General features: G+C 35.8%; 1 protein-coding gene across 1 annotated transcript in view; it reads left to right on the top strand.

The window, feature by feature from the left end:
* Positions 1-23,091, top strand: part of Pkn (serine/threonine-protein kinase N) — a 99,884-nt gene that overhangs the window by 25,712 nt on the left and 51,081 nt on the right. Inside the window, exons 3-6 of the mRNA XM_089104598.1 lie at positions 1,737-1,822; positions 6,710-6,884; positions 12,666-12,817; positions 22,042-22,295. Of these exons, the coding sequence (XP_088960724.1) occupies positions 1,737-1,822; positions 6,710-6,884; positions 12,666-12,817; positions 22,042-22,295 (667 nt within the window). The remainder of the gene's footprint in view (positions 1-1,736; positions 1,823-6,709; positions 6,885-12,665; positions 12,818-22,041; positions 22,296-23,091) is intronic.

Here is a 23,091-nt window from a genome sequence, read left to right as displayed (position 1 = left end):
TGTTCCGTGGGAATTGTCCGAGGGAAATTTTCAACGTGTTTGAATATCCGGGAAAAAATTTCGATGGAAGGGGGATTTCTGGAGGGAAATCCCTCCAGAAATCCCTCCAGGGAATTAGAAAGTCTTTTTTCAAATGAAAATATGCTAAGAATAATTTTTCAGTCTGGATCGTCTCCGGGAAATTTTAGGGAAGGTGGTTCAGTGAGGATGGAATTGTTGGGAAGGAATTTTAAAAGGGGGGGGGGGGGGTGTATTTTCTGTGGGAGGAAGTTTCAAATGAGGAGAGATAATTTTTCTCAGAGGGAATCCAAAATTTACCGGCATTATTTAAAGAACGACCAGAAGTTAAATTCAAAAACAAGTTTTTATAACTGAAAGTAAGGAGCAACTTTAAAACTCAAAATAAACAGAAGTTATTCCGTACTTTAAGAGGTTGCCCCCCTCCAATACCCTCCTCTGTATGCTAAAGTTCAACTGTTTGTCCCAATTTTCTAAGAACGACTCCTGAAACACAAGGGTAATTTAATTAGAATAGGATTTTTTTTTAAGTGCTAAAAACTTTTGCGTGAAGAGCAAGGTATTGAAGAGGGTTGCAACCCCTTCATATACAGAACAATTTCTATTCCTTTTGAGTTTTAATGTTACTCCTTACAACCAGTTTAAAAAACTTACTTTTTTATTTAATCAATTAAAACTAAACCAAAGTCCAAAACTCAAACTCAGTAACCTAAGTCCAATTAACGATTCTAGTAGGCTACTTTTTTTCAAAATCAGCAGATAAATAGCGCCGGTTTTTACTTGGCAAGCATAATCGGCAAAGTATTTGGGAAATGTGTCTTCAAAACTCACGCTTTTAAGTATATAGATTTGTTGATGAGAATCCTTATTCTTTTAATAATAAAACATAAACATAAGCTGAATTCAGATGCAAATTTAAAAAAGTTCAATCATTAGAAATGTATAATCCTTTAGGACATCCTTGCACATTAAGGGGGAGAAAGGAATAGGATAAATTATGCCCTATAATTGTTCAAAAGACCTCTCTCCCTGAAAGGTAAAAAAATGGGGCCTACAAATACCCATTATCCACTTAAGAACTATCTTCTAGCACCCCGCCGCCCCTCCCGCCAACGGACTGACCTCTGCCAATCTATGTTATTGCTAAGAAGTTATTATAGTATTAAGTTGTATGTGATTGACGCAGCTATGCACACTCTTCTTCTATGCTTTGCCCTTATATCCCTAAATAGACTCTAAAATTACAATGGTTATAAATAACAATAAAAAAGAAATAAAAAAAAGTCAAGATGAGACTGCTTAGCGAAAGTCTTTGCCAAATATCTGCTTTGTTTTCGTTTTATTTGTCTTTGTGCTTTTCAATTCTTTGTACATCTTTGGTCCCTTCCATGAAAGTTCCCACTTTCATTGAATTTTTTCTTATAACCTTTTCCCATCTTACTTTAAAATGCCCTGCTCTCCAGTTAGCCCCAGCTGGTTAGCCATAAAGCACAATTTTTGGCAATAAATCATTCTTCATTAGAAAATAGGACTTAGTCATTTTAATTTCACCTGTGTTCTTAGATATTTGGCTCCTTAAATATATTTTGGAAACTACTGAATAAAAAGCCACCCATAGTTTCTTCTGTCTCATTAAAATTCAAATGCAATTCAAGTTTTTGAAATTGAAGCTAGTTCCAACTGAAATTCTATCTCTTAAGAGCTTTATTTTTTTTCAGATTTCGCAAGCTTTCCTGGACCTCAATCTATGCAAGATATTAGCTCGTTAAGCACGTTGGAAAAACAGCTAGAACGGGAAATGAAGGTAAAATGATTGAAAATCTTCACAAAATCAGTACCTAATGTAGGGCCCTAAGTGAAATGGCCTTCTTAAAATTTTTCAGAAATTATAGAAGAGCGAAAATAAGTCTCTAAGGCTTTTCACAAAAACACTTATCTTATTTGGCAAATAAAACATACACTCATATTAGCTATCCAATCGTGTTTAGTGTCACAACTAGGCAAATTTGAACAGTGGGTTCACAGGAGGAACGTTGCTAAAGGTCCCACGTAAAGGGGCACGTAAAATAAAATGTCTGATTCGTTCTTTTTATTTTGGTCTTGACAAAAATTTTTTTGTAATTATATTTAAGCTTATTAGACAGTTCTTGGTAACGATGCTGGCATACCTGTATCCTCTTGGATTTTCCTGACTTTCTATTGTAGTAAAACTGGGCTTTCCAGAATCTTCACGAGAATTGACGGGCGCAAAACGGAAATGGTTAGTTTCCGTAACGTTAGTTTTGGAGGGAATATCAGAGAACCTGCAAAATACTTGAGACTTAAAGACTTGCCAGTGCTTCCACTATCCTCATTTCTTTTGGATTTTCCCGACTGTCTACTGTTGTAAAACTGGGTTTTCCAGAATCTTCACGAGAATTGACGGGCGCTAAACGGAAATGGTTAGTTTCTGTAACGTTAGTTTTGGAGGGAATATCAGAGAACCTGCAAAATACTTGAGACTTAAAGACTTGCCAGTGCTTCCACTATCCTCATTTTTTTTTTGGATTTTCACGACTGTCTACTATTGTAAAACTTGGTTTTCCAGAATCTTCACAAGAATTGACGGGCGAAAAACGGAAATGGTTAGTTTCTGTAACGTTAGTTTTGGAGGGAATATCAGAGAACCTACAAAATACTTGAAACTTAAAGACTTACCAGTGCTTCCACTATCCTCAATTTTTTTGGATTTTCCCGACTGTCTACTATTGTAAAACTGGGCTTTCCAGAATCATCACGAGAATTGACGGGCGCAAAACGGAAATGGTTAGTTTCTGTAACGTTAGTTTTGGAGGGAATATCAGAGAATCTGCAAAATACTTGAGACTTAAAGACTTGCCAGTGCTTCCACTATCCTCATTTCTTTTGGATTTTCCCGACTGTCTACTGTTGTAAAACTGGGTTTTCCAGAATCTTCACGAGAATTGACGGGCGCTAAACGGAAATGGTTAGTTTCGGTAACGTTAGTTTTGGAGGGAATATCAGAGAATCTGCAAAATACTTGAGACTTAAAGACTTGCCAGTGCTTCCACTATCCTCATTTATTTTGGATTGTCCCGACTGTCTACTGTTGTAAAACTGGGTTTTCCAGAATCTTCACGAGAATTGACGGGCGCTAAACGGAAATGGTTAGTTTCTGTAACGTTAGTTTTGGAGGGAATATCAGAGAATCTGCAAAATACTTGAGACTTAAAGACTTGCCAGTGCTTCCACTATCCTTAATTTTTTTTGGATTTTCCCGACTGTCTGCTACTGTAAAACTGGGTTTTCCAGAATCTTCACGAGAATTGACGGGCGCAAAACGGAAAGTGGTTAGTTTCTGTAACGTTAGTTTTGGAGGGGATATCAGAGAACCCAATGCTCCTTTGGGGAAATTCGGGAAACTTTAAAAAATTCAGGTATAGTGGAAGTTTTGACTCAATTCTGCAAAATACTTGAGACTTAAAGACTTTAAGAATGACTTAAAAAAAAATTCTAATCATTTTGGGCCAAACGATCCTTCTTAAAAGGAATTTTCTTATGAACATAAAAGTCAAATGACAATAAAGAACTTGTGCATTAACATCAGTAAAAATTTATTGATTGATTTTCAATCAATTCAATTTGTTCAATCGTTCTGAACAATTCAATTTTGAATGTACCATCAATTAGTCTTATCTGAAAACAAAAAAGAGTTTCCTTTGATATAGAAGTTTATCAACAGATTTGATTGAAACTGCCCACATGTTCTTTTGTAAATATCAGATGATCGGTATGTTTTTTTTTTAATTAGAAAAGGAAAGATAAGACGAAACTAGAAATAAAACGTTGAAAAAATAACGGTCACAAGCTCAACTTCTTTCATTTTTATTTAATTTTGATTATAATTTTCATTAAATGGGGCTTTGAATGTAAATAAATCGCCAGAGAAGTACAAACAGCTTATTTCAGAGGACCCAATCCCAAAAGATGGGTGAGTATAATGAAAGTATTGTGTCTGCAAAGTTTGCAAAAAAAAATCAGACTATTTCTCCTACGTCGGGTCAAGGGATCCAGCCCACCCCCATTAAAAATTCCCTTTTTGGCTGTTTCTGTCTCCAAGCAAGGAAAAGGCGTGCCCCCTTTTTGTAAAAGACAAAGTCTGAAAAAAAATAGTTTACGTTTAATTCCAGTTTTCATTAATGTAAAAACTATAATTTTGACAAGAAAATTAAATATGATGTTTTTCCACTATTGTGGCTCCCATTGAGCAGTAGTAATAGTAATGTCATCTGGGTCAATGGGTCTTCTTTAGGATATTTTTTTTTTAGTTTTTTCAAACCTGCTTTCTATGGCTATAATGAGAGAAAGGTTAAAATGGCTAGGGCACGTTCTGTGGATGAAGGATGACAGATTGCCAAAGATTATCCTTTTCGACCAACCGTCTTAGGCTAAACGGAGGCTACTAGTTTTATGTCTAAGGCTCTAAGGTTACTAGTTTTGTTTATAACGTTGAGAATGTCCTGTCTTCATGAAATTTAAAATCTTTGAATGAACAGGGCTGGATCCAGAGAGGCTTGAGCATGAAATATTTTTTCTCCAAAATTGAAAAATAGGAAACACAATTAGAACCAATTCTAGAATGGACTTATTTGAGCATGGTTCCATCTACTAAGCTACTGGTTATATTAAAGGTTATAATTTATTTAAACAATATTCTTGAAAATTTCCGATTGGTAATTCCTTGTTGCACACAGTTCTGCCGTTTAAGCTTGGCCATAGTCTAAGGCCTCTGCTCAGGAGGGTAGGGAAAGCTAAAGAACACGGCATTCGAATTTATAGTCCCTACCGGTGTTGCTGATCTCCGTCTCATACCCTTTAACCAAGAAGTGCAATGTGAGGCTGGGGGCCAGCCATTCTGTTCTTTTGCACACCCTTCCTGTTTACCTTCCCCAGATTTCTCCAGGTATCTATTTAGAGGTGGGCTGACTCTGGCTGAGCTTACAGAGTTTCGCCACTGACCCCCTTTCCAAAAACCAAATAACCAGCGACACCAGGACTCGAACCCTCTTCCTCACTAGGAGGGTAGGGTGGTTCGAAAATACAGTTAAGAGTGCAATTTCGGCTATAATTTCCAATTATAAATACATTGAAAATATAGAAATGTATAAGTAATGGTTAAACTAATATTCTAGAGAGTGAATCAAATAAGCAGAAAAGCTCTTTAATTTATTTTATTCACTGACTTGATTGAAAGTTTTACCCGTTACTTATGTATTTTTATGTTTCGATTTTATTTATAAATGGAAAGAGAGTGTCATGCAAGAAACTTCTTATTTTTTCCAGTTTTTAGGGGGAGGTGATCCCGGTAAAGAATCTTTGGGAGGAAGCCTTGTTCCTATTTCCTGTGTGTGATTGTGGTTACCTTGAAAACCTTAAAAAATGCATTAAAAAAGTGATTTGCTATGTGTCATCTTGCAATGCAAATGCTGAGGTACAGGTATGGAAAAAGTTCCAAAGCTGCCAGTAGCAGAATTCGACAGAATCCCAAAAGCTGCCAACACTTTAGCAGGACAACCAGGGTTTTGACAGCTTTTTTGAGCAAAAAGTATTTTTGTATATAAAAATAGTATTTTCAGACAAAATCGGCCAACAAATTTCACTAAGCCATGAAAACTGCCAAGTAGCTTTGCCACTATGCTACCCCACCATTACAGGATCAAGTCGCCTGAGAATAACACATTTGCGTGCAACCCCTCTCCCAACCCTCTCTATTTGGAGTTACACTCTCTGGCCCCTCCCATGAAGTTTATACTTGTTTTAAGGGATTTCTTGTAGCGTCTTCCCATCGATTCAAGAACGTTCTGTTTTGCTTGACCCCAAACGGGTTGCCGAAAAATCACAATTTTCGAAATCGATCATCCTTTCGTCTGTAACATATGACCCAACCATTTTTTAATTTTATTATTTTTACTTCTTCTAGAAAGTAGACTACTGTCGAACCTTATTTTTCGTATAGCTTCTTATCTGATGTAAATTTGCTCAGACTAATACCAAAAGTAACTCTTGGATGATTCTCTGAAAAATATATGAACAGTAGGAGTTAAGGAACCATCTTCATCAGGTACATGCAGTCTTTTGGAAAAGCGACAAAAAAATTGTATACATTTTCGTTTCGCCTTTATGATACCTATCAACATATATTGTGCTCTTTTTTTAAGTATCAGGTCGAGTCAAATACTAGCAACGAAGCTTACACCGCTTTCAACCTGATCAAACTTAGTAACAATAAGTACGAAATAAGACTTGCTGGAAACTCGAGCAAAAAGATGCAATGACTAAAAGAATGACAATTCTCGGCTAAGGACGTGAGAGAGATCTTAAAAGTGTAAAGTCTCTATGCATGGACTATATATAAGAGATTTGTAAAGGGGAGAAATTTCAGAGTGAAGTTTCAAAATATCTTACTCAACTTTTGGTTGAAGGCTTATCTTCCTATTCTTCCAAACATTTTTCGAAAACTGTCATAAGATGTTTATGACAGCTATTACTTTTAGGCACTATTGGAGTTACTGGCAGTTTTAACTTTTTGCTTTTGTGCAAAAAAGGGCGTTGTTGGAATAGTGTGATGTGTTCTACTGCTTCTGACTCCACTGCAGCCTTGATACTTTTTAAGTGTGTATTTATTTTGCAGATGAAACAAGGAGCAGAAAACATGGTTCAGCAGTTTCAACATACTAAGGATAAGGAGTCTTTAGAACAGGCCAAAAAAATGTATAGCGACTCCAAGGCCAAAGTAGACTTCCTAAAGATGACTATCGCCAAGCTCCTTGAAGAAGAAACGAATGGAACCTTGAAATCCAAAAAAGGTAAGGTCTACTCTCGCGGAAATAACGGTTCATATTAGTAATTATCAAGCCTAATTAAGTGCTGTATCAACGTTTTACCCTTGAATATAAAAGGTACGCTCCAAAAGAAAGGCCTGCGCCAGCATGTCCATGGCGTTACTGCTGAATTTGTTCGAATTTGCGTGAAACTGTTTTTGGTTGTTTCATTTGGTTGTTTGCAAGACGATTTATTTACACAGGGTTTCGCTTTATCAACGCTCCTAACGCTTAAAAAACTAGAGAACCCACTCATTGCTATTGCTCCAGCATCTATGTACCCGTTCATAAGTTTGTGTTGCATAGTGCTGATTGACCATTTGGTGCATTGTTTTCCAGATGATGCACCTACAGAGCGTCTCCTTCCATCACAGCTGAAATCACCAAAAGAGCTTGAACCCCACTTTTGATAATTGTTTGTTGAAGTCTAAACCCCAGCTACTTTTTCAACATCGATGGATGTCTGATTTAGTGCAAAAAAGGCGGAAAAATTAATCTTGTATTACTTTGGGAATGATACTTGTCTTTTAAGGGAGCCTAGGCGTTTACCCCCCTCTCCCCCTCCACGGCTGGTTGGTTTCCAATCACTTTTAACTTATAAAAAAGGACTAGAACTCCCGATTTCTGATCAAATGAGCATCCTCCAAAGTTTCTGTGACCATGAGGTGGAGGTGGAGATGAGGAAGGAGCAGTCCGACTCCTATAAGGAATGAATTCTGATCATTTTGGGGCTTAATATTACACTTTACTTCTATAATAACGGCGTAGACCTGAAATATTTCCAGAATTCAAGAGGGATTAAAAATCAGTTTCACATTTTTGATGCGTTTTTAAAAGTTTTTGTCCCCCCCCCCCAACCCAAAAAATAACCCCCCTAACAAAGGTCCTAAATATGGCCCCGGGGACTATACATCAATTTCTACTTCTACCCTCCCCTCGTCTCTTTCTTAGAGCTAATTCTGCATTTATCTGAAGGCCCAATGAGAGTTCGGATGTTTTGGTATTAAATTGCACCCTTTGAGGCATCTCCCTCCCTACCTAACTAGCCGAAATATTCTAAGGTCTAAACAAATTTCACTGTCTTAGGTAAATTCCCTGTTGTTTTACAATTCCAAATATTTGTATATAAGGGCTTTAAGCCTCTGCAGTGGGGTTTATGATTGTTTTGTTATTAGGGAGGGAGGGAGATGCCTCAAAGTGTGCATCATCCAAACTCTCATTCAGTATTCAGATAAATACAGAATTAGTTCTAAGGGAGAGACGAGGGGAGGGTGGAGGTAGAAATTGATATATATTCCCCAGGGCCGGTATCCAGGACTTTTGTTTATGGGGTTACCTTTTCGGGGGGGGGGGTGTAATTGATATTTAATCCTTCTTGATTTCTGGCAATATTTTTTGTCTACGCTGTTATTATAAAAGTAAAGAGTAACAACAATCCCCAAAATGAGCAGAATTTTTCCATATAGTAAGGAGACTGCCCCTTCCTTATCCCCACCTCCACCTCATGGTCACAGAAACTTCGAAGGGTTCTCATTCGATCAGAAATTGAGAGTTCTAATCCCTATTCTATAAGTCAAAAGTAATTGGAGACCAACCAGCCGAGGGGGGGGGGGGTAAACGCCGGATCCCCTTTTAAGAGTGGTCGAGGTTGTCTAGTCTTCTGGAATCCATTCTGTAAGCCTTCACATAATGTTCGTAATGTTTTATGTTGATTGAGTTTTTTTTTTTAAGTTGTTATGCTTATTATAATTCAAGTAAACCAAAAAAGCTATTAAAATAAAGTGAAGATTGTGAATTTTGGGGGTGAAAGTAAAGCTCACATTGGATATTGGTTTAGAATGTCCATTACAATCACTCAAATTTCTAGGAAAACAGTTGATAATGTAGTTATGGGAATAATTGAATGCTTTTTTCTTTTTTTTCTTTTTTTTGGTATATTTAAGTCTACCCAGTATTACAACTAAACGGATATATTTAATTCTACCCCTGCCAAGTACAGGTTAGAACTTGAGTGCATCTCTGTGTAAGTTAAGTTGTATTAATCTATGTATTTTATTGTTTAGAGTCCTATGATTAGATTCAATTAATGGTCCAAAATTTCCCGGCATGATTTTAAAAACGGTCAGAAATTAAATAAAAACACGTTTTATCAACTGAAAGTAAGGAGCAACATTAAAACTTAAAACGAACAGAATGGTGCCAAATGCACCTCCGTCGTCTGCTTGAGCCGCCAAACCCTAATGGCAGGATGACCACCGAAATATTCAATTCTTGTTTCATGCAAAATTCTGCAAAGATGCTAAATGTATCAAAGAGAGCATATGACTGTTGATATTACACTATTTTGAGAGTCACTCCTCCCTATAGATTCTCAACCTGGCAAGTAATAAAGGAATTGTATTACCGACTTTTCTACCATGTTCTAGCCCTAAACTTAAATCACTAGATATGTCTGTCTATGGTCCACAGGAGGGCTATTACAATGATGTTATGAACTCGTGGATGATTTATCACCCTGAAAAATCCATGACAATATACGATATTGTAGGACTAGTTGGTAGAGAGCTTTTATCATGAGCAATATTGTGAGGGGTTTTGCTACAAAAGCATATTACAGTTCAATAGAAATACAATACCTGAATATATGTTTTGGTCATCTTATGTTACCAAGCAAAGCATCAGTGGTAGAACCAGCTGTTGTTACACTATTTTGAAAGGCACTTCTCCCTTGAGATTCTCAACCTGGCAAGTAATCAAGGAATTGTATTACCGACTTTTCTACCATGTTCTAGCCCTAAACTTAAACCACTAGATATATCTGTCTGTGGTACACAGGAGGGCTATTACAATGATGTTATGAACTCGTGGATGATTTATCACCCTGGGAAACCCATGACAATATACGATATTGTAGGACTAGTTGGTAGAGAGCTTTTATCATGAGCAATATTGTGAGGGGTTTTGCCGCAAAAGCATATTACAGTTCAACAGAAATACAATACCTGAATATATGTAATCTAAACCCAGACGCAGCGGATCGCAGCTCAACTAAGCATGACCTTGAAAACTTTCCAGGAATCAATGCATATGTTTAAACATCGTTTTGCTTGTTTAGCTTTGCCAATTTCAAAAGACTTGCGCTCAACTATTACCTACTATTAGTGTAGTTTCCTGGCTCCAGCAAAGTTAATGTGAAGACGATGTCAGTGATGAGGAGGGAGATCTAGAAATTGAGTTCTTAAATGACAATTCTGCCAGATTTGTAAACAGTGGCAAGCTTGCATCATTCGTCTAAAGAAAGGATGTTGAGCTAGTTCTGCCTGACCCAAGCATCAGTGGTAGAACCAGCTGTTGTTACACTATTTTGATAGTCACTTCTCCCTTGAGATTCTCAACCTGGCGAACAATCAAGGAATAGTATTGCTCACTGTTCTATCACGTTGTAGATATAAACTTCAACCACTGGATATTTCTGTCTATGGTCCACAGAAGGCTATTACAATAATGCTATGAACTCATGGACTTATTCGTCACCCTGGGAAGCCCGGGGCAGTATATGATACTGCAAGACTTGTTACTAGAGCATTTCAAAGAGCTTTTACCGTGACCAATATTGTGAGGGGTTTTGACACAAAAGCATATTAGCGTTCAACAAAAATGCAATACCTGAATGTATGTTTTGGTCATCTTATGTTACTGATAACCTGAATCCAGATGCAACACAACTAAGGATTATATTGAAAACTTTCCAGGCATCAATGCATGTGTTTGAACATAGTTTACATAAGCAGCTTTGCCAATTTCAAAAGGATTGCGTTCAACCGGATCTATGGCCAGTGTACTTCACCGGATCGAGCAAAGTTAATATTAGGACCTGTCAGTGATGAAGTGGTAGATCTAGAAATTGAGTTCTTAAATGAAAATTCTGCCAGATATGTAAACAGTCGTAAGCCTGCATCATTCGTCTAAAGAAAAGATCAGTGGTGGAACCAGCCGCCTAGCAGAGCAGATTTCGTTTCCTGTTGACCTGACTACCTACAACTTAGGATAGTCCAAGTTGTTTTTTACTTCTTTTTAATTGAACGTGTTGAGCGAGAACAATAAGAAAACGCAAGAATAGAATTGTCATACTGAACTCAGTATGTGTCTTACTACCCTCATAATTAAGAATTAAGCCTACTATTGAAAATAGCCAAATAAATGGTAAAAAATAGGGCACTGGACTTCACAGTCCCTACCGGCGATGCTGATCTCCTTTTCATGACTCTCAGTCAGGAAGTACAATTGGGGCTGGGGGTCAGCCTTCCTATGATTTTGCTCGCCCTTCTTATTTACCTTCTCCAGATTTTTCCAGGTACCCATTCAGAGTTGATTGACTCTGGGTAAGCTTACAGAGTCACAACATTGACTCCCGTTCTAAACGGAAGAACAGGGACACCAGGACTCGAACCCCTGTCGTACGGACAAAAGATTCCAAGGGTAGCGTGCTAACCACTTGGCTAAGACGGCTCTATAAATATTACTACTACTACTAACAACTCAGCGCAGCACCAAGCCGCCTGAGGCCAACACAGCTACGCACGCTCCTCCTCCACCCCAATCTATTCAAAGCCTCCCTTTTTACACCCGCCGATGAAGTTCCCATTTCCTTTAAATCTTTCTTTATGACGTCCTTCAACCCCAGACGAGGACCACTTGCTTTCCGTTAAGCCCAAGACGGTTGGCCGAAAAGAAAATATTTGGCAATATGTCATTCTTCATCCGTAGAACGTGCCCAAGCCATCTCAAACCTTCTTTCATTATAGCCCTAGAGAGCGGTATTGAACCACATTTCTCGTATAACCTATTGTTTAAAATACGGTCAGTCAGCCGGGTACCCAGAACAATCCTAAAGCAGTTTCTCTTGAAAACATCTAGCAAACTTCCATCCGCTTTTCGGAGCGCCCGTGCTTCAGAGCCATATTTGACCACTGTCATCACTGTAGCTTCTAATATTCTAATCTTGATTTGCAGACTTATCTTCCTATTTTTCCAAACTTTTTTTAACTGTCAAAAACACCCTGACCCTTGCCTATTCTACTTTTAACATATTCACTGCTCCCACCATCTTTACTAATAATACTACCAAGCTAAGTGAAGCTGCCCACCTGATCAATCTTTTCATTACCCAACGTCACCTTTTCATCTTCACCTATTCCTGAACTCGAAAAATCTTAAATGAAAATCAGAAAGATTGAACACGTCACCAAAATTTTGGCAACACATACACATTTGATAAGAATAAAAATCAAACAAATAAAAATATGTCATGCTATCCGACTTTTCTCTGTTTAACTCTATTTCTACCCAGCATAAAAATTTAACTCTACCCTGTATTAAACTGTGTTAAAATGAATGAGAGGGAGTATATACTTAAAAATACATTCTTTTTTCTTTCTTTCTTTTTGGTTTCAGAAAGCTATTGGGCTTCGGAAAAAGGCTAAATCTATAATGATGCCATCCTCAAAGACCATTATCTAGAAGAAATAAAATACCATGTCACCACATTTGCTAGTAAAGAGGAAAAGAAAATCTTCTCCTTCCTAGGTTGGTTCAAGCGACTTATTCCAGGAACTTAAAATATTGTTGGAGAAAATTGTTCTGTCTTATCCCTTTCCCTCCCTTCTTGACCGAGAAAAATTCCTATAATAGTCTCTCACAGTGTTAGACCTGAATGCATCTGTGTATGCATTCAATTTGTGTTAATCTATTAATTTGATGGTTTAGAGTCCAATGATTATGGCATCATGTCCAGTTTAGATGAACGAATAGAAGAATTAAGAAGGCATCTACGAATAGAAGCAGCTGTTGTTAAAGGAGCCAAAAACGCCATAACACTCTTACAAGGAGTGAAAACAGACAAGAAAGCTTTATCTGAGGTAGGCTCTTATTGTTTTAGTTTTTGTTTATCTTTGGTGTTGTATTCTTTGCCAGGGTATTACTCACAGGCTCATTTTATGGGACAGTAGATCTGTTTTTCAAAAATTGCTAGTAGCAGTTTCTAACTACAAACCAATATCAGTCAACACCTACCAGGGGCGTAATTTGCTACGGGGCAGGGGGGCAACTGCCCATCCCAGATATCCCCCCCCCAGCTGAAACTTAGTTTCTTCCAAAATCTTGTCAAAACTGAGATAAATCTGCATCATAAATAATTCAAGCATCAATAGAAACAGATCAGTTTTTTTTAGTTTATATTTATCTTTATAGTACTATAAAGTACCCTTATAGTACTAAATAGTACCTTTATGATGCCAAATGGCTTATTTGTTTTATTTTTATTGTCATTTTCACTTGATTTGGGATAATTGGCTTCAACTTTGCCCCTCCCCCAGGATTTTGATGAAATTATGCCACTGACACCTACACCTGGTTGCCAACAGTTACATTGTTGAACTTTTTAAACAGAAAGGACGTTGTTGGAGAAAACTATTGACGAATTTGAAGCATGAGATAAAAGGAATCACATTCTGGAATCGGAAGTTCATTTAAAGTATCCTCATTCATCGTATCTTCAGTATGTTGAATATCTTCATTTGAAGAATAATTGTTTCTGTAATTTTAAGTTTTTTATTTTCTTTCTATGCTGGTTTTTGAATTTTAAAATGTGTTTTATTTCACGTTTGTTTATATATTATTGCTTTATTTTTAATTTCATTCCAAACCATAAATTTCAGCGAATTATTGATAAAACATTTTTGCGTGTCAATATTTATATTTCCGTGCTTATGCTTAAATCATGTAAAGATGCAGACAGCTAATACTTGGCAACTCAGAAATTTGTGATGGGACGTAAATGAGCCTACATGATTATATATTTCCACCCCAAATTTGGCACGAAACGGTGTTTTCAACTTCTCGCCACTCCCCCTCACCCCACCTCAAACATATTAAAAAAAAAAAAAATTCAACTGAAAGTAAGGAGTAGCATTAAAACTAAAAACAAATTGAAATTATTCCGTTTCTGAGGGGGACTGCCCTTTCCTAAACCCTCGCTTTATACACTAAAGTTTTAAAGTTCCTTAAAAATACTTCTTATCCAAGCTCATCGGCCTTTGTGTTTCAGGATTCTTTCTTAAATGATTGGGACAAGAAGTCAAACTTTGGTGTAAAGAGCACAGGATGAGGAAGGGGTAGCCCCTCCCCCCTCATATACGGAATAGTTTATGTTCGTTTTAATTTTTAATGTTGCTCCTTAGGCCTACTTTCAGTTAAAAAACTTGTTTTTTTATTTAATTTCTAACCGTTTTCCAAATCATGCCAGGAAACCCCCTCCCCCCCCCGCCTTGTAAATTTTCCCTGGAAAATTTCTTACAAAGAGTTATCCCTCCCCATAGAAAACTACTCCCTGAAAAATTTCCGTATATTTCTCAATAACAAATGCTGTATGTAAACAACCGACAAATTACATAACTTACAGCCTTTTCCTAAGGGACTTTGGGGGTCATGTCATCCCCAGAAGCATAGCTATTGAATTTTTCAACGAAGCTGGACCAAATTCTTATTTCAAAATTTCCATTGGGTGTTTTTGGGGGAAAGGGCGTAATGTGAGGGTGGCTAGCTGCCCTCCAGTCTTTTTAGTTACTTAAAAAGGCACTAAAACTTTCAATTTAAGTTCCAATGAGCCCTATCCCGATCACCTTGGACCAGTGGCTTAATATGATAACCCCTGAAAAAAAAATTAAATTGAAATGCCAAATTGGACTTTATTTAGATAGGATTTTTCTTTCGTTTTTCCTTTTGTTTTTGTATAGTGTTTGGGGTTTTTTCATTTTCTTTTTCGTCCTTTCTTTATTTGTTTGTTTAAGCTAAGTTTTCAGTTTTTATGTTTTTTTCTCGTTGATAAGGGCTTATGAATGTGAAACCCAACTATTCTGACTTCTATTATTGCTGCTACGAATAACTTATTTTGTTTTTTTCACTTTCTTATTAAAAAAATCACCCGTTTTCCAATATTTTATTCTTTTCTATTTTAAATAGAAATACAATGTTGCCTAAGAAATTACTTACCGTTTTTTAAAGACCATCTGAAACAAGCCAGCCCTATTACAAAAAAAAAAAATGAAAATTGGTGATTTTATATGGGAAGTTAACCCAAAAGTTAGTGTAAGTTTTGTTTTGCTTCCCTTCATAATTTGTTCTAAATTTAAATAAGTTTTGAATGATTTGCATTTCATTTTTCTATGAACAGTGTCAGTTTTCATGCTTGAAAAAGAATTTCCTCGGAAATGGGATTCTATTTTGATTTACTGCCGTTCTGGCTTAAAAAAAAAATTTATGCTATATATTTTTTTTTTAATTTAATACGTTTTCAATTACTACTTAAGGCTGGAACTCACCTCACTTTGCTAATAAGGTCAGTTTTCAGGTTTAAAAATAATTTTATTTTTATTATTTTTTTATTTTTATTTTATTTTTTTTTTTGTCCGTGAATGCTATTTGAAGCGCTATCACTGAATTATATCCTCCTTTTTCTTCCAACAACCATCGGCAGCAAGTCACAAAACTCAGAGGGAAGGCAAAATGTGTTTTTCAAATTTGAGGGGGGGGGTATTTTTAAAATCTGTGGAAGGAATGGGGGTAAAAAGGTTGTTTTTCAAAAAAAAAAGGTATTTTCAATATCGAGGGAGGGGAGAAAAAAATTTTGGGGGAGGCATATGCCCCCCTCCAATGGATTCCACTGCTAACAACGTTGGTTTTCAGGTTTGACAAAAAAAAAGCTTGTTTTAGCAATGCATCTTTTTTATTTAACGCCTTTTCAATAACCACTTTTAATCACAGAGTAGTATTTTCGGTACTGTTGTACTAATCGTACTATTTTATATAGTGCTAGTTTTGTTAATGCTAATGAAATAAAATAGGATGAATATATAATAGTTTAGAAACAAATTTTGGCTATATGATTGCACATTAGGAGGGTGGGGGGCAAAGCATACCATATAATAAATACGTAACCTAACGTAGGTACCTCCCCCCATCCCCTAAACCTCCCCCCCAAAAAAAAACAATTTAAATACAGTTCTCGTCTTTGTTTATATCCCAGAAGGCACTGTAAACCTGTTTTCATCACGCGTCTCTGTCTATTTTTTGACTGGTATGCATTACCGTATATAGAAAAGTCCGTTTAGTACAAGAGTACCGTATTTTCCTATAAAAGTTCAGGAAGGTAAGTACCTAAAAATTTTCTAACATGCCTCCTAGGAAAATGGTAAAAATAAGCTCAAAAGAAATATCACTAGAACAATTTGGCGGCTTTGGGAGTTCCGTATGTTGCAATCCGCTTTGTTTAAAACCCTTGCCGACACAAAGGACGTAAAATTTCATTGTCTTTTGAATCAAATCTCGTAATCAAACCCCGGATTCTCAATGGTTCTTGATGGTGGCTAGTCCCGATGGATAATTCGCAAATGGGCCCTATGTCTTTGAGGCGGTCAGCCGATGCTGAGGCTCGCAAAATGATTTTAAGGTATCAAATTCCCTTAATGTCTTTTGAATTGTTACCGGCAATCTGAATCCTGCTCTTTCTGCCGGTAACATCAGCATTCAGGCTTGAAAAGGGAGTTTTTCTTTATTTAAGCACTAATTTTATTTTGTCTTTTTATGCCTTTTGGATCGCTACCTCTGACTTGAATCCTTTCTTTCTACTAACAATGTTAGTTGTCAAGCTCAAAAAATGAATTAATCTTCATTATAATTTTTTTTGTATCTTAATGCTATTTAAAATTTTATCGCAAATTTGAATCCCCCTTTTTTAATAACAACGTCTGTTTCCAGGGTGTGATTTTAATTTTACTTTTATTTTTATTTTTTTTTCAGGAAAATAATTGAATGAGTATATCATTCCTTGTTATTGATAGATATAACCGACCCTTTGGCTGTCGGGTTGTGGTTTTCGATACCATCTGCTCTTATTGTTGCTTATTTAATTTGGACAAGTATATAATAATTTTCACAGCTATTAATATACTTATTTGAACTATTAACTGTACATGTGTTAAAAGAATTGATAGATTCAGTGAACCCAGCTATTTTAATTGTTTCCTTAGTCATTTGATTAAATTTGAAATGACGTTATTATTTCTCGTTATCATTCTGTCACGTAGCTATGACTGGGAGGGAGATGAGGGATGGCGTTAGAGGTAGACCCTATCAGAGGAAATATTTACATTCATTTTGTGAATTTTTTTTATTGGAAATTCTAAACACATTTGAATTTTTTTAGTTTACAGTATTATAATACCGTAATGAGGACTACGGGCAATACCATTCAAAATTTAGGGGGGGGGGTATGGTATCATAGGATTTTTCAAGGTGGGTATGAGTTCCAGTTACCTTAATCTTTTCTCTAATCCTTTGCTTAAATTCAAGTTGTTACTGCCCATTTTTTTAAATTAAGAATTCAATGCTTTAGATATGGAGGAGGGTTATCAGGGGACTCCTTAAAAAAAAAATCCGAAGTATATGAAATTTTGTACTATTAATGGGGGGGGGGTTCAAGGATACAGCCCTTGAAATCTTAAAGGAAGGACTATTAGAGGACTTTTTCGGATGGAGGCACGAAAAGCGGTATCCAGGGAGGTAGGGTGTTGAAACTCCCGACCCAAAAATGTTTGTCCAACTCGTAAAAACTTTGCAAAATGCATATAAAAAATTGTTTGACGTGTTTTTTAATGTTTTTTGTATATGTAATATATTTGTACGTAAAGTTTAGGAATCAGACAAACGTTCTGCTTGTTTTGCTAGGCATTTAAAATACAAAAAAGATAGTGATTTTATCCCTTTGCCAACTAGAAGCAGCTCCTACTCAGAAAGCTATGATAAGGGGATTCCCCGTGACATATTTATTATATAGATATGGTAGACCCATATTTGACAAAGCCTTGTCGCATAGAAATTCTTTTCCACCGTCACCAAATAGGAAAGTTTGTATCTTAATTTCTTTTGATGGAATTTTGAAATTAAGGTACCAGCATCTCTTAAGTATTTGTTTAATATGTTTTTGTTTGAGGTTTTTTTTACATTTTTTTGTATATTTTTCTGTTGACGTTCTGAAGAAAATCTCTACCCCTTTGAAGCCCTCCCCCCCTTCCTCATAGCCGTTGCCTAGTTACACCAGCGATACAGATAATATAGTAGCAAATACTTTGTGGGGGGGGGGGGGGGCCGTCAGTGCTCAAATATTCAGTATTTTTCTTTTGTGCAGTTGTCAGAACTGCGGACAAAATATAACGGAAGAAATCTTCCGTGTTCGGCTCACTGCAAATATTTTTTTTTATATTGTTTTTTTTAATAGATATAAAAATATGGATTTGATTCATTTTTCCAGTCAACGATTTTGAAAAAAAAAACAAACAATACAATTACATTTTATTGTTGCCGCAACAAGTTTTACTTTTTGCCAAATTATAATTGAATTGACGTCTGTCATTCTATTGAGTGAATTTAAGTGGTTTGATTGCTCAGTTATAAATCTCTTTGTATGGGAAAATGTCTTAAATTTGATGATTATGTGGTTTTAATAAAGTCTGGACTCAAGTAACATTGAATATTTCAACTGAATGTATGGTATATGCTTGAGGCGGCTTACCTTGTGGTTTTATACGTTTTCCTGTTACTTATCCAATTTAAGAAGAAAAGGGGCTTCCCACGATCCATGATGTAATAAACACGGACATTTTCTTTTTAATCCAAAAGCCCTTGTTTTGAATTCAAAAGCCCTGTTAGCTTCAATTCACAAAACTGGGCAGTGGAACCAACTCACGAAAATGTAGGCAAGCAAAAAGTATTTTTCAACGTGTAGTGGGGGAGGGGGGAATTCATTGTTTTTTCTTATTTTTTTTTTTTAATGCAAATGTGAATAAGGCACTTTTCAATGAAAATACTCCATAAAATTATTTTTAGGGCGAGAGGGGGTAAATATCTGGGGAGAGTGCCCCCTGCTACTCTACACGATAAGTACCCTTTAAACTGGAATGTGTAAATTGGAATGGGAGCTTGTGGCATATCCAGGCCAAGGGTGCCTAAATAAACAGTGGGGAGGTATGCTTGCGGAAGTTGGCCCGGGGGAAGCATTAAAAGTTTGCGATTTTTTTCCTAAAAAGTGTTAATTTTTTCTGGATATTTGGTCTTCTTGTTCTTTCTGGAGGAAGGGCTGATATATCTGTCTATCCTTCCTTGTGGGTCCTCTTAAATCAGCCATATAAACAGGAATATTTTCTGGGGGAGATTGAAAGGTGAGGGACAAAGTTGTAAGATAAAGTGGATTGCATTCTGATGCTCGGAAATTCATGAAAACGATCTAAATCTTGTGAACTTTATAATAGATTTATGGAAACACTGAAGGATTGTAACAATCTTGACATGTATTAGGGAGAGGATAGGCCAGAAACTTCCTTGCGTCTATGATTTGTCTTAATGTTCAAGGTCATCCTGAACTGATTTTCTTGAGGTGGAGGGAGATAAATTTGCCGAAGTATTGTCCAGCTTTATATATATATATATATATATATATATATATATATATATATATATATATATATATATACATATACATATACATATATATACATATATATAGCCTATATTGTAGAATCTAACTCATCGCCTTCAATGAAAATTTTATCCGATTTAATGCTATTATGGAGGGGGGAGGGATCCAAAAATTCGAAAAACAGGACCAGAACTGTCTTTTTGTTGTATTTGACCTCCTACCCTCCAAAAAAAAAGAATACGACCCCCACCAAGGATCAGACTTCGGCTTGGTTGACGGTTTTTCCCCGTATATGATTGCTATAGTTTCGTATATAATTTCCCTTCTTTCCTCAAACTATTTTCAGTATTTCTTCTTTACCAGTTTTTTTAGAATCCTACTTCATGGATAATTTGTCTTTGTATTTTTTGTAAAAGTAGTTCTAAAAAAGTCCTGTCTGGGTATCAACCCATCTTATACCAATTATGAGGCTGGAACCAAACATTGGTTCTGCTGGTCAGGGCTGCTGCATGTACCTTTTCCTTTAAAAGAATCCTAGTATCCCCTTTATTATTTTCATGCTTATTTATATTCTTATACTTTTCATATAGTTTACCTATTGCTTGCTCTTTTTCAAAGTTATCCCGCCCCCCCCCCAATATTACTGCTTACCTGCCTTATCTTAAAAACTGTAGTCTAAGAAGTCTAGTAATTGTAATCTAAGGAGTTTAATCAACCATAAAATGGTTGATAGCTCCATGTAGAGGCATAATTGTAACTCCATATACTGATAACTCCATACTCCATATCAAGTGACTGATAACTCCATTTTTAACGCCGTATAGAGTGATTGAAATTGACCTGACTTTTGACTGAATCTAAGCAGCAAGTTTTTTTTATCATTAAGAAAATTTTTCTAGTACAGTTTCACACGGAAAGGTCAAAAACGTAAGGAAATTTTTGCCTACTGATTATTTCTTTTTTTTTTTTTTGTAACTAATAAAACTAATAATAACTAATATAACTAATAAAACTTTTGAGACTGAATCTAAGCAGCAAGTTTTTTATCATTGAGAAAAGTTTTCTAGTACAGTTTCACACGGAAAGGTCAAAAACGTAGGGAAATTATTGCCTACTGATCATTTTTTTCTTTTTTTTTTCCTTTTTGTTTGGGGTACCAAATTTCCACCAAAAACTTCAAATAATCATTGCGCAAGAAACTATGGGTTAAAATAAAAAATATTACATTTTCATAATTTAGATTGTGAAAATTGTGGGTGATAGAAATATTACGATTGCGCATTTAAATTTCTTGTAGCAAATTGTAGTAGAAGCACAAATAACTTTAAAATAAAAAATCACACATTTTTTTTAAACAGATACCGAAATAAAAAGAAATTAGAAAGTGTGTTGCCACCAGCGTTGCTACCCGTTGCTACCGTTGCTACCCGTTGCTACTGTGTCATCAAAATAAGCATAATTTTTGTTCGTCGTTTTCAGGTACGAACTTACTCCAAATGAAGAGACTTGATTTAATATGTCGTTCCTTGGAGCGTTGTTTAAAAGAAATATCATCTGAATTACCTTTAGCCTAGGAGCTGAAAGAAGAGCTGAATCATTTTTTTCTTTTTTTTTTCCTTTTTGTTTGGGGTACCAAATTTCCACCAAAAACTTCAAATAATCATTGCGCAAGAAACTATGGGTTAAAATAAAAAATATTACATTTTCATAATTTAGATTGTGAAAATTGTGGGTGATAGAAATATTACGATTGCGCATTTAAATTTCTTGTAGCAAATTGTAGTAGAAGCACAAATAACTTTAAAATAAAAAATCACACATTTTTTTTTTAAACAGATACCGAAATAAAAAGAAATTAGAAAGTGTGTTGCCACCAGCGTTGCTACCCGTTGCTACCGTTGCTACCCGTTGCTACTGTGTCATCAAAATAAGCATAATTTTTGTTCGTCGTTTTCAGGTACGAACTTACTCCAAATGAAGAGACTTGATTTAATATGTCGTTCTTTGGAGCGTTGTTTAAAAGAAATATCATCTGAATTACCTTTAGCCTAGGAGCTGAAAGAAGAGCTGAATCATTTTTTTCTTTTTTTTTCCTTTTTGTTTGGGGTACCAAATTTCCACCAAAAACTTCAAATAATCATTGCGCAAGAAACTATGGGTTAAAATAAAAAATATTACATTTTCATAATTTAGATTGTGAAAATTGTGGGTGATAGAAATATTACGATTGCGCATTTAAATTTCTTGTAGCAAATTGTAGCATAAGCACAAATAACTTTAAAATAAAAAATCACACATTTTTTTTTTAAACAGATACCGAAATAAAAAGAAATTAGAAAGTGTGTTGCCACCAGCGTTGCTACCCGTTGCTACCGTTGCTACCCGTTGCTACTGTGTCATCAAAATAAGCATAATTTTTGTTCGTCGTTTTCAGGTACGAACTACTCCAAATGAAGAGACTTGATTTAATATGTCGTTCCTTGGAGCGTTGTTTAAAAGAAATATCATCTGAATTACCTTTAGCTTTGGAGCTGAAAGAAGAATTGCAAAGTGTTTATTCGATTACTTCGAGTCCTAGTGCGTTGGTTCTAATTTTCCCTTTATACTTTTCAGGCACAGACTAGTCTAAATGAATCCCTTCAGAGGCTTGATTTAATACGTCACTCCTTGGAGCTTCGTTTAAAAGAAATATCGCCCCAATCACCTTTAGCCATGGAGCTGAAACGGGAGTTAGAAAGTGTTTATTCCATCACTTCGAGTCCTGGTTCGATTAGCTACGTCAACTCACATGGAAGAAATTCGACGAATAATCTTCGCGGACTGCCATATACAAAACCAGCAGCAATTACTGGCAAGCTTGAAGTCCGGTTTGTTCCGTTTTTGTTGACTTATTTTTTATTTTTAAACCCTTTTTTTTATCTATTTGATTTTGGTAACTTAGCATTAATCACTGGCAAGCATGGGTTATGGTTTTCCCTTATTTTTTAGTTGTTTGTTCATTTTTTATAACTCTGTTTTATCGTTTTTTACCGGTAGCAATCACTAGCAAGTTTGAAGGGTGATTTTTCCTGTCTTGTTAATACATGTGTTCGTTTATTTGTTTTTCATCTTTTCATCTTTTCTGAAGCATTTTCTTTATCTCCAATCTTGGTAATGAATTTGTCTAGGTCTATAAGTATAGCTGTGCAGAGGAGAGAGGATCCATTGTTTCTTTGAGAAGTATCATAAAATTCGTGTCAGTATTCCGAGACAGCCTACAAATTTGCTTTGAATATCTTTTTTTTTCTATTATTCTGTGGTGGAAGTATCTAGTCTATTTTCTGGATGAACATTTTTTTAAACCCCTTTCTATTATATAGTTTCTACTGCACGTTCTCGTAAACAAAAATTGCTAAATTCATAATCCTATCTGCGTACAGGAAGAGGTATTAGCTCTCCTAAAAGTGGCTGAAAACTCATATCAGAATCCTGATAAAAGCAAATGAATTTGCCTAGAAATTTGAATATTTATCCTTATTTTAGCAGGAGAAATTTAATCCCTTCCCTGAAAAAAAAATTTCCAATCTCACCCACCCCCAACCCTCCTTAAGTTTCGTATCTATTCACCTCAACCGTTCAGGATAAAAGACCAAATTAAAATGGAATTTAGCTAGCCATTATATT

This window comes from Artemia sp. Qi Xiang Cuo, chromosome 18 (genome assembly GCF_049724085.1).
Source record: "Artemia sp. Qi Xiang Cuo chromosome 18, ASM4972408v1, whole genome shotgun sequence".
Lineage (NCBI taxonomy): Eukaryota > Metazoa > Arthropoda > Branchiopoda > Anostraca > Artemiidae > Artemia > Artemia sp. Qi Xiang Cuo.
This window is presented reverse-complemented; position numbering and strand designations above follow the sequence as displayed.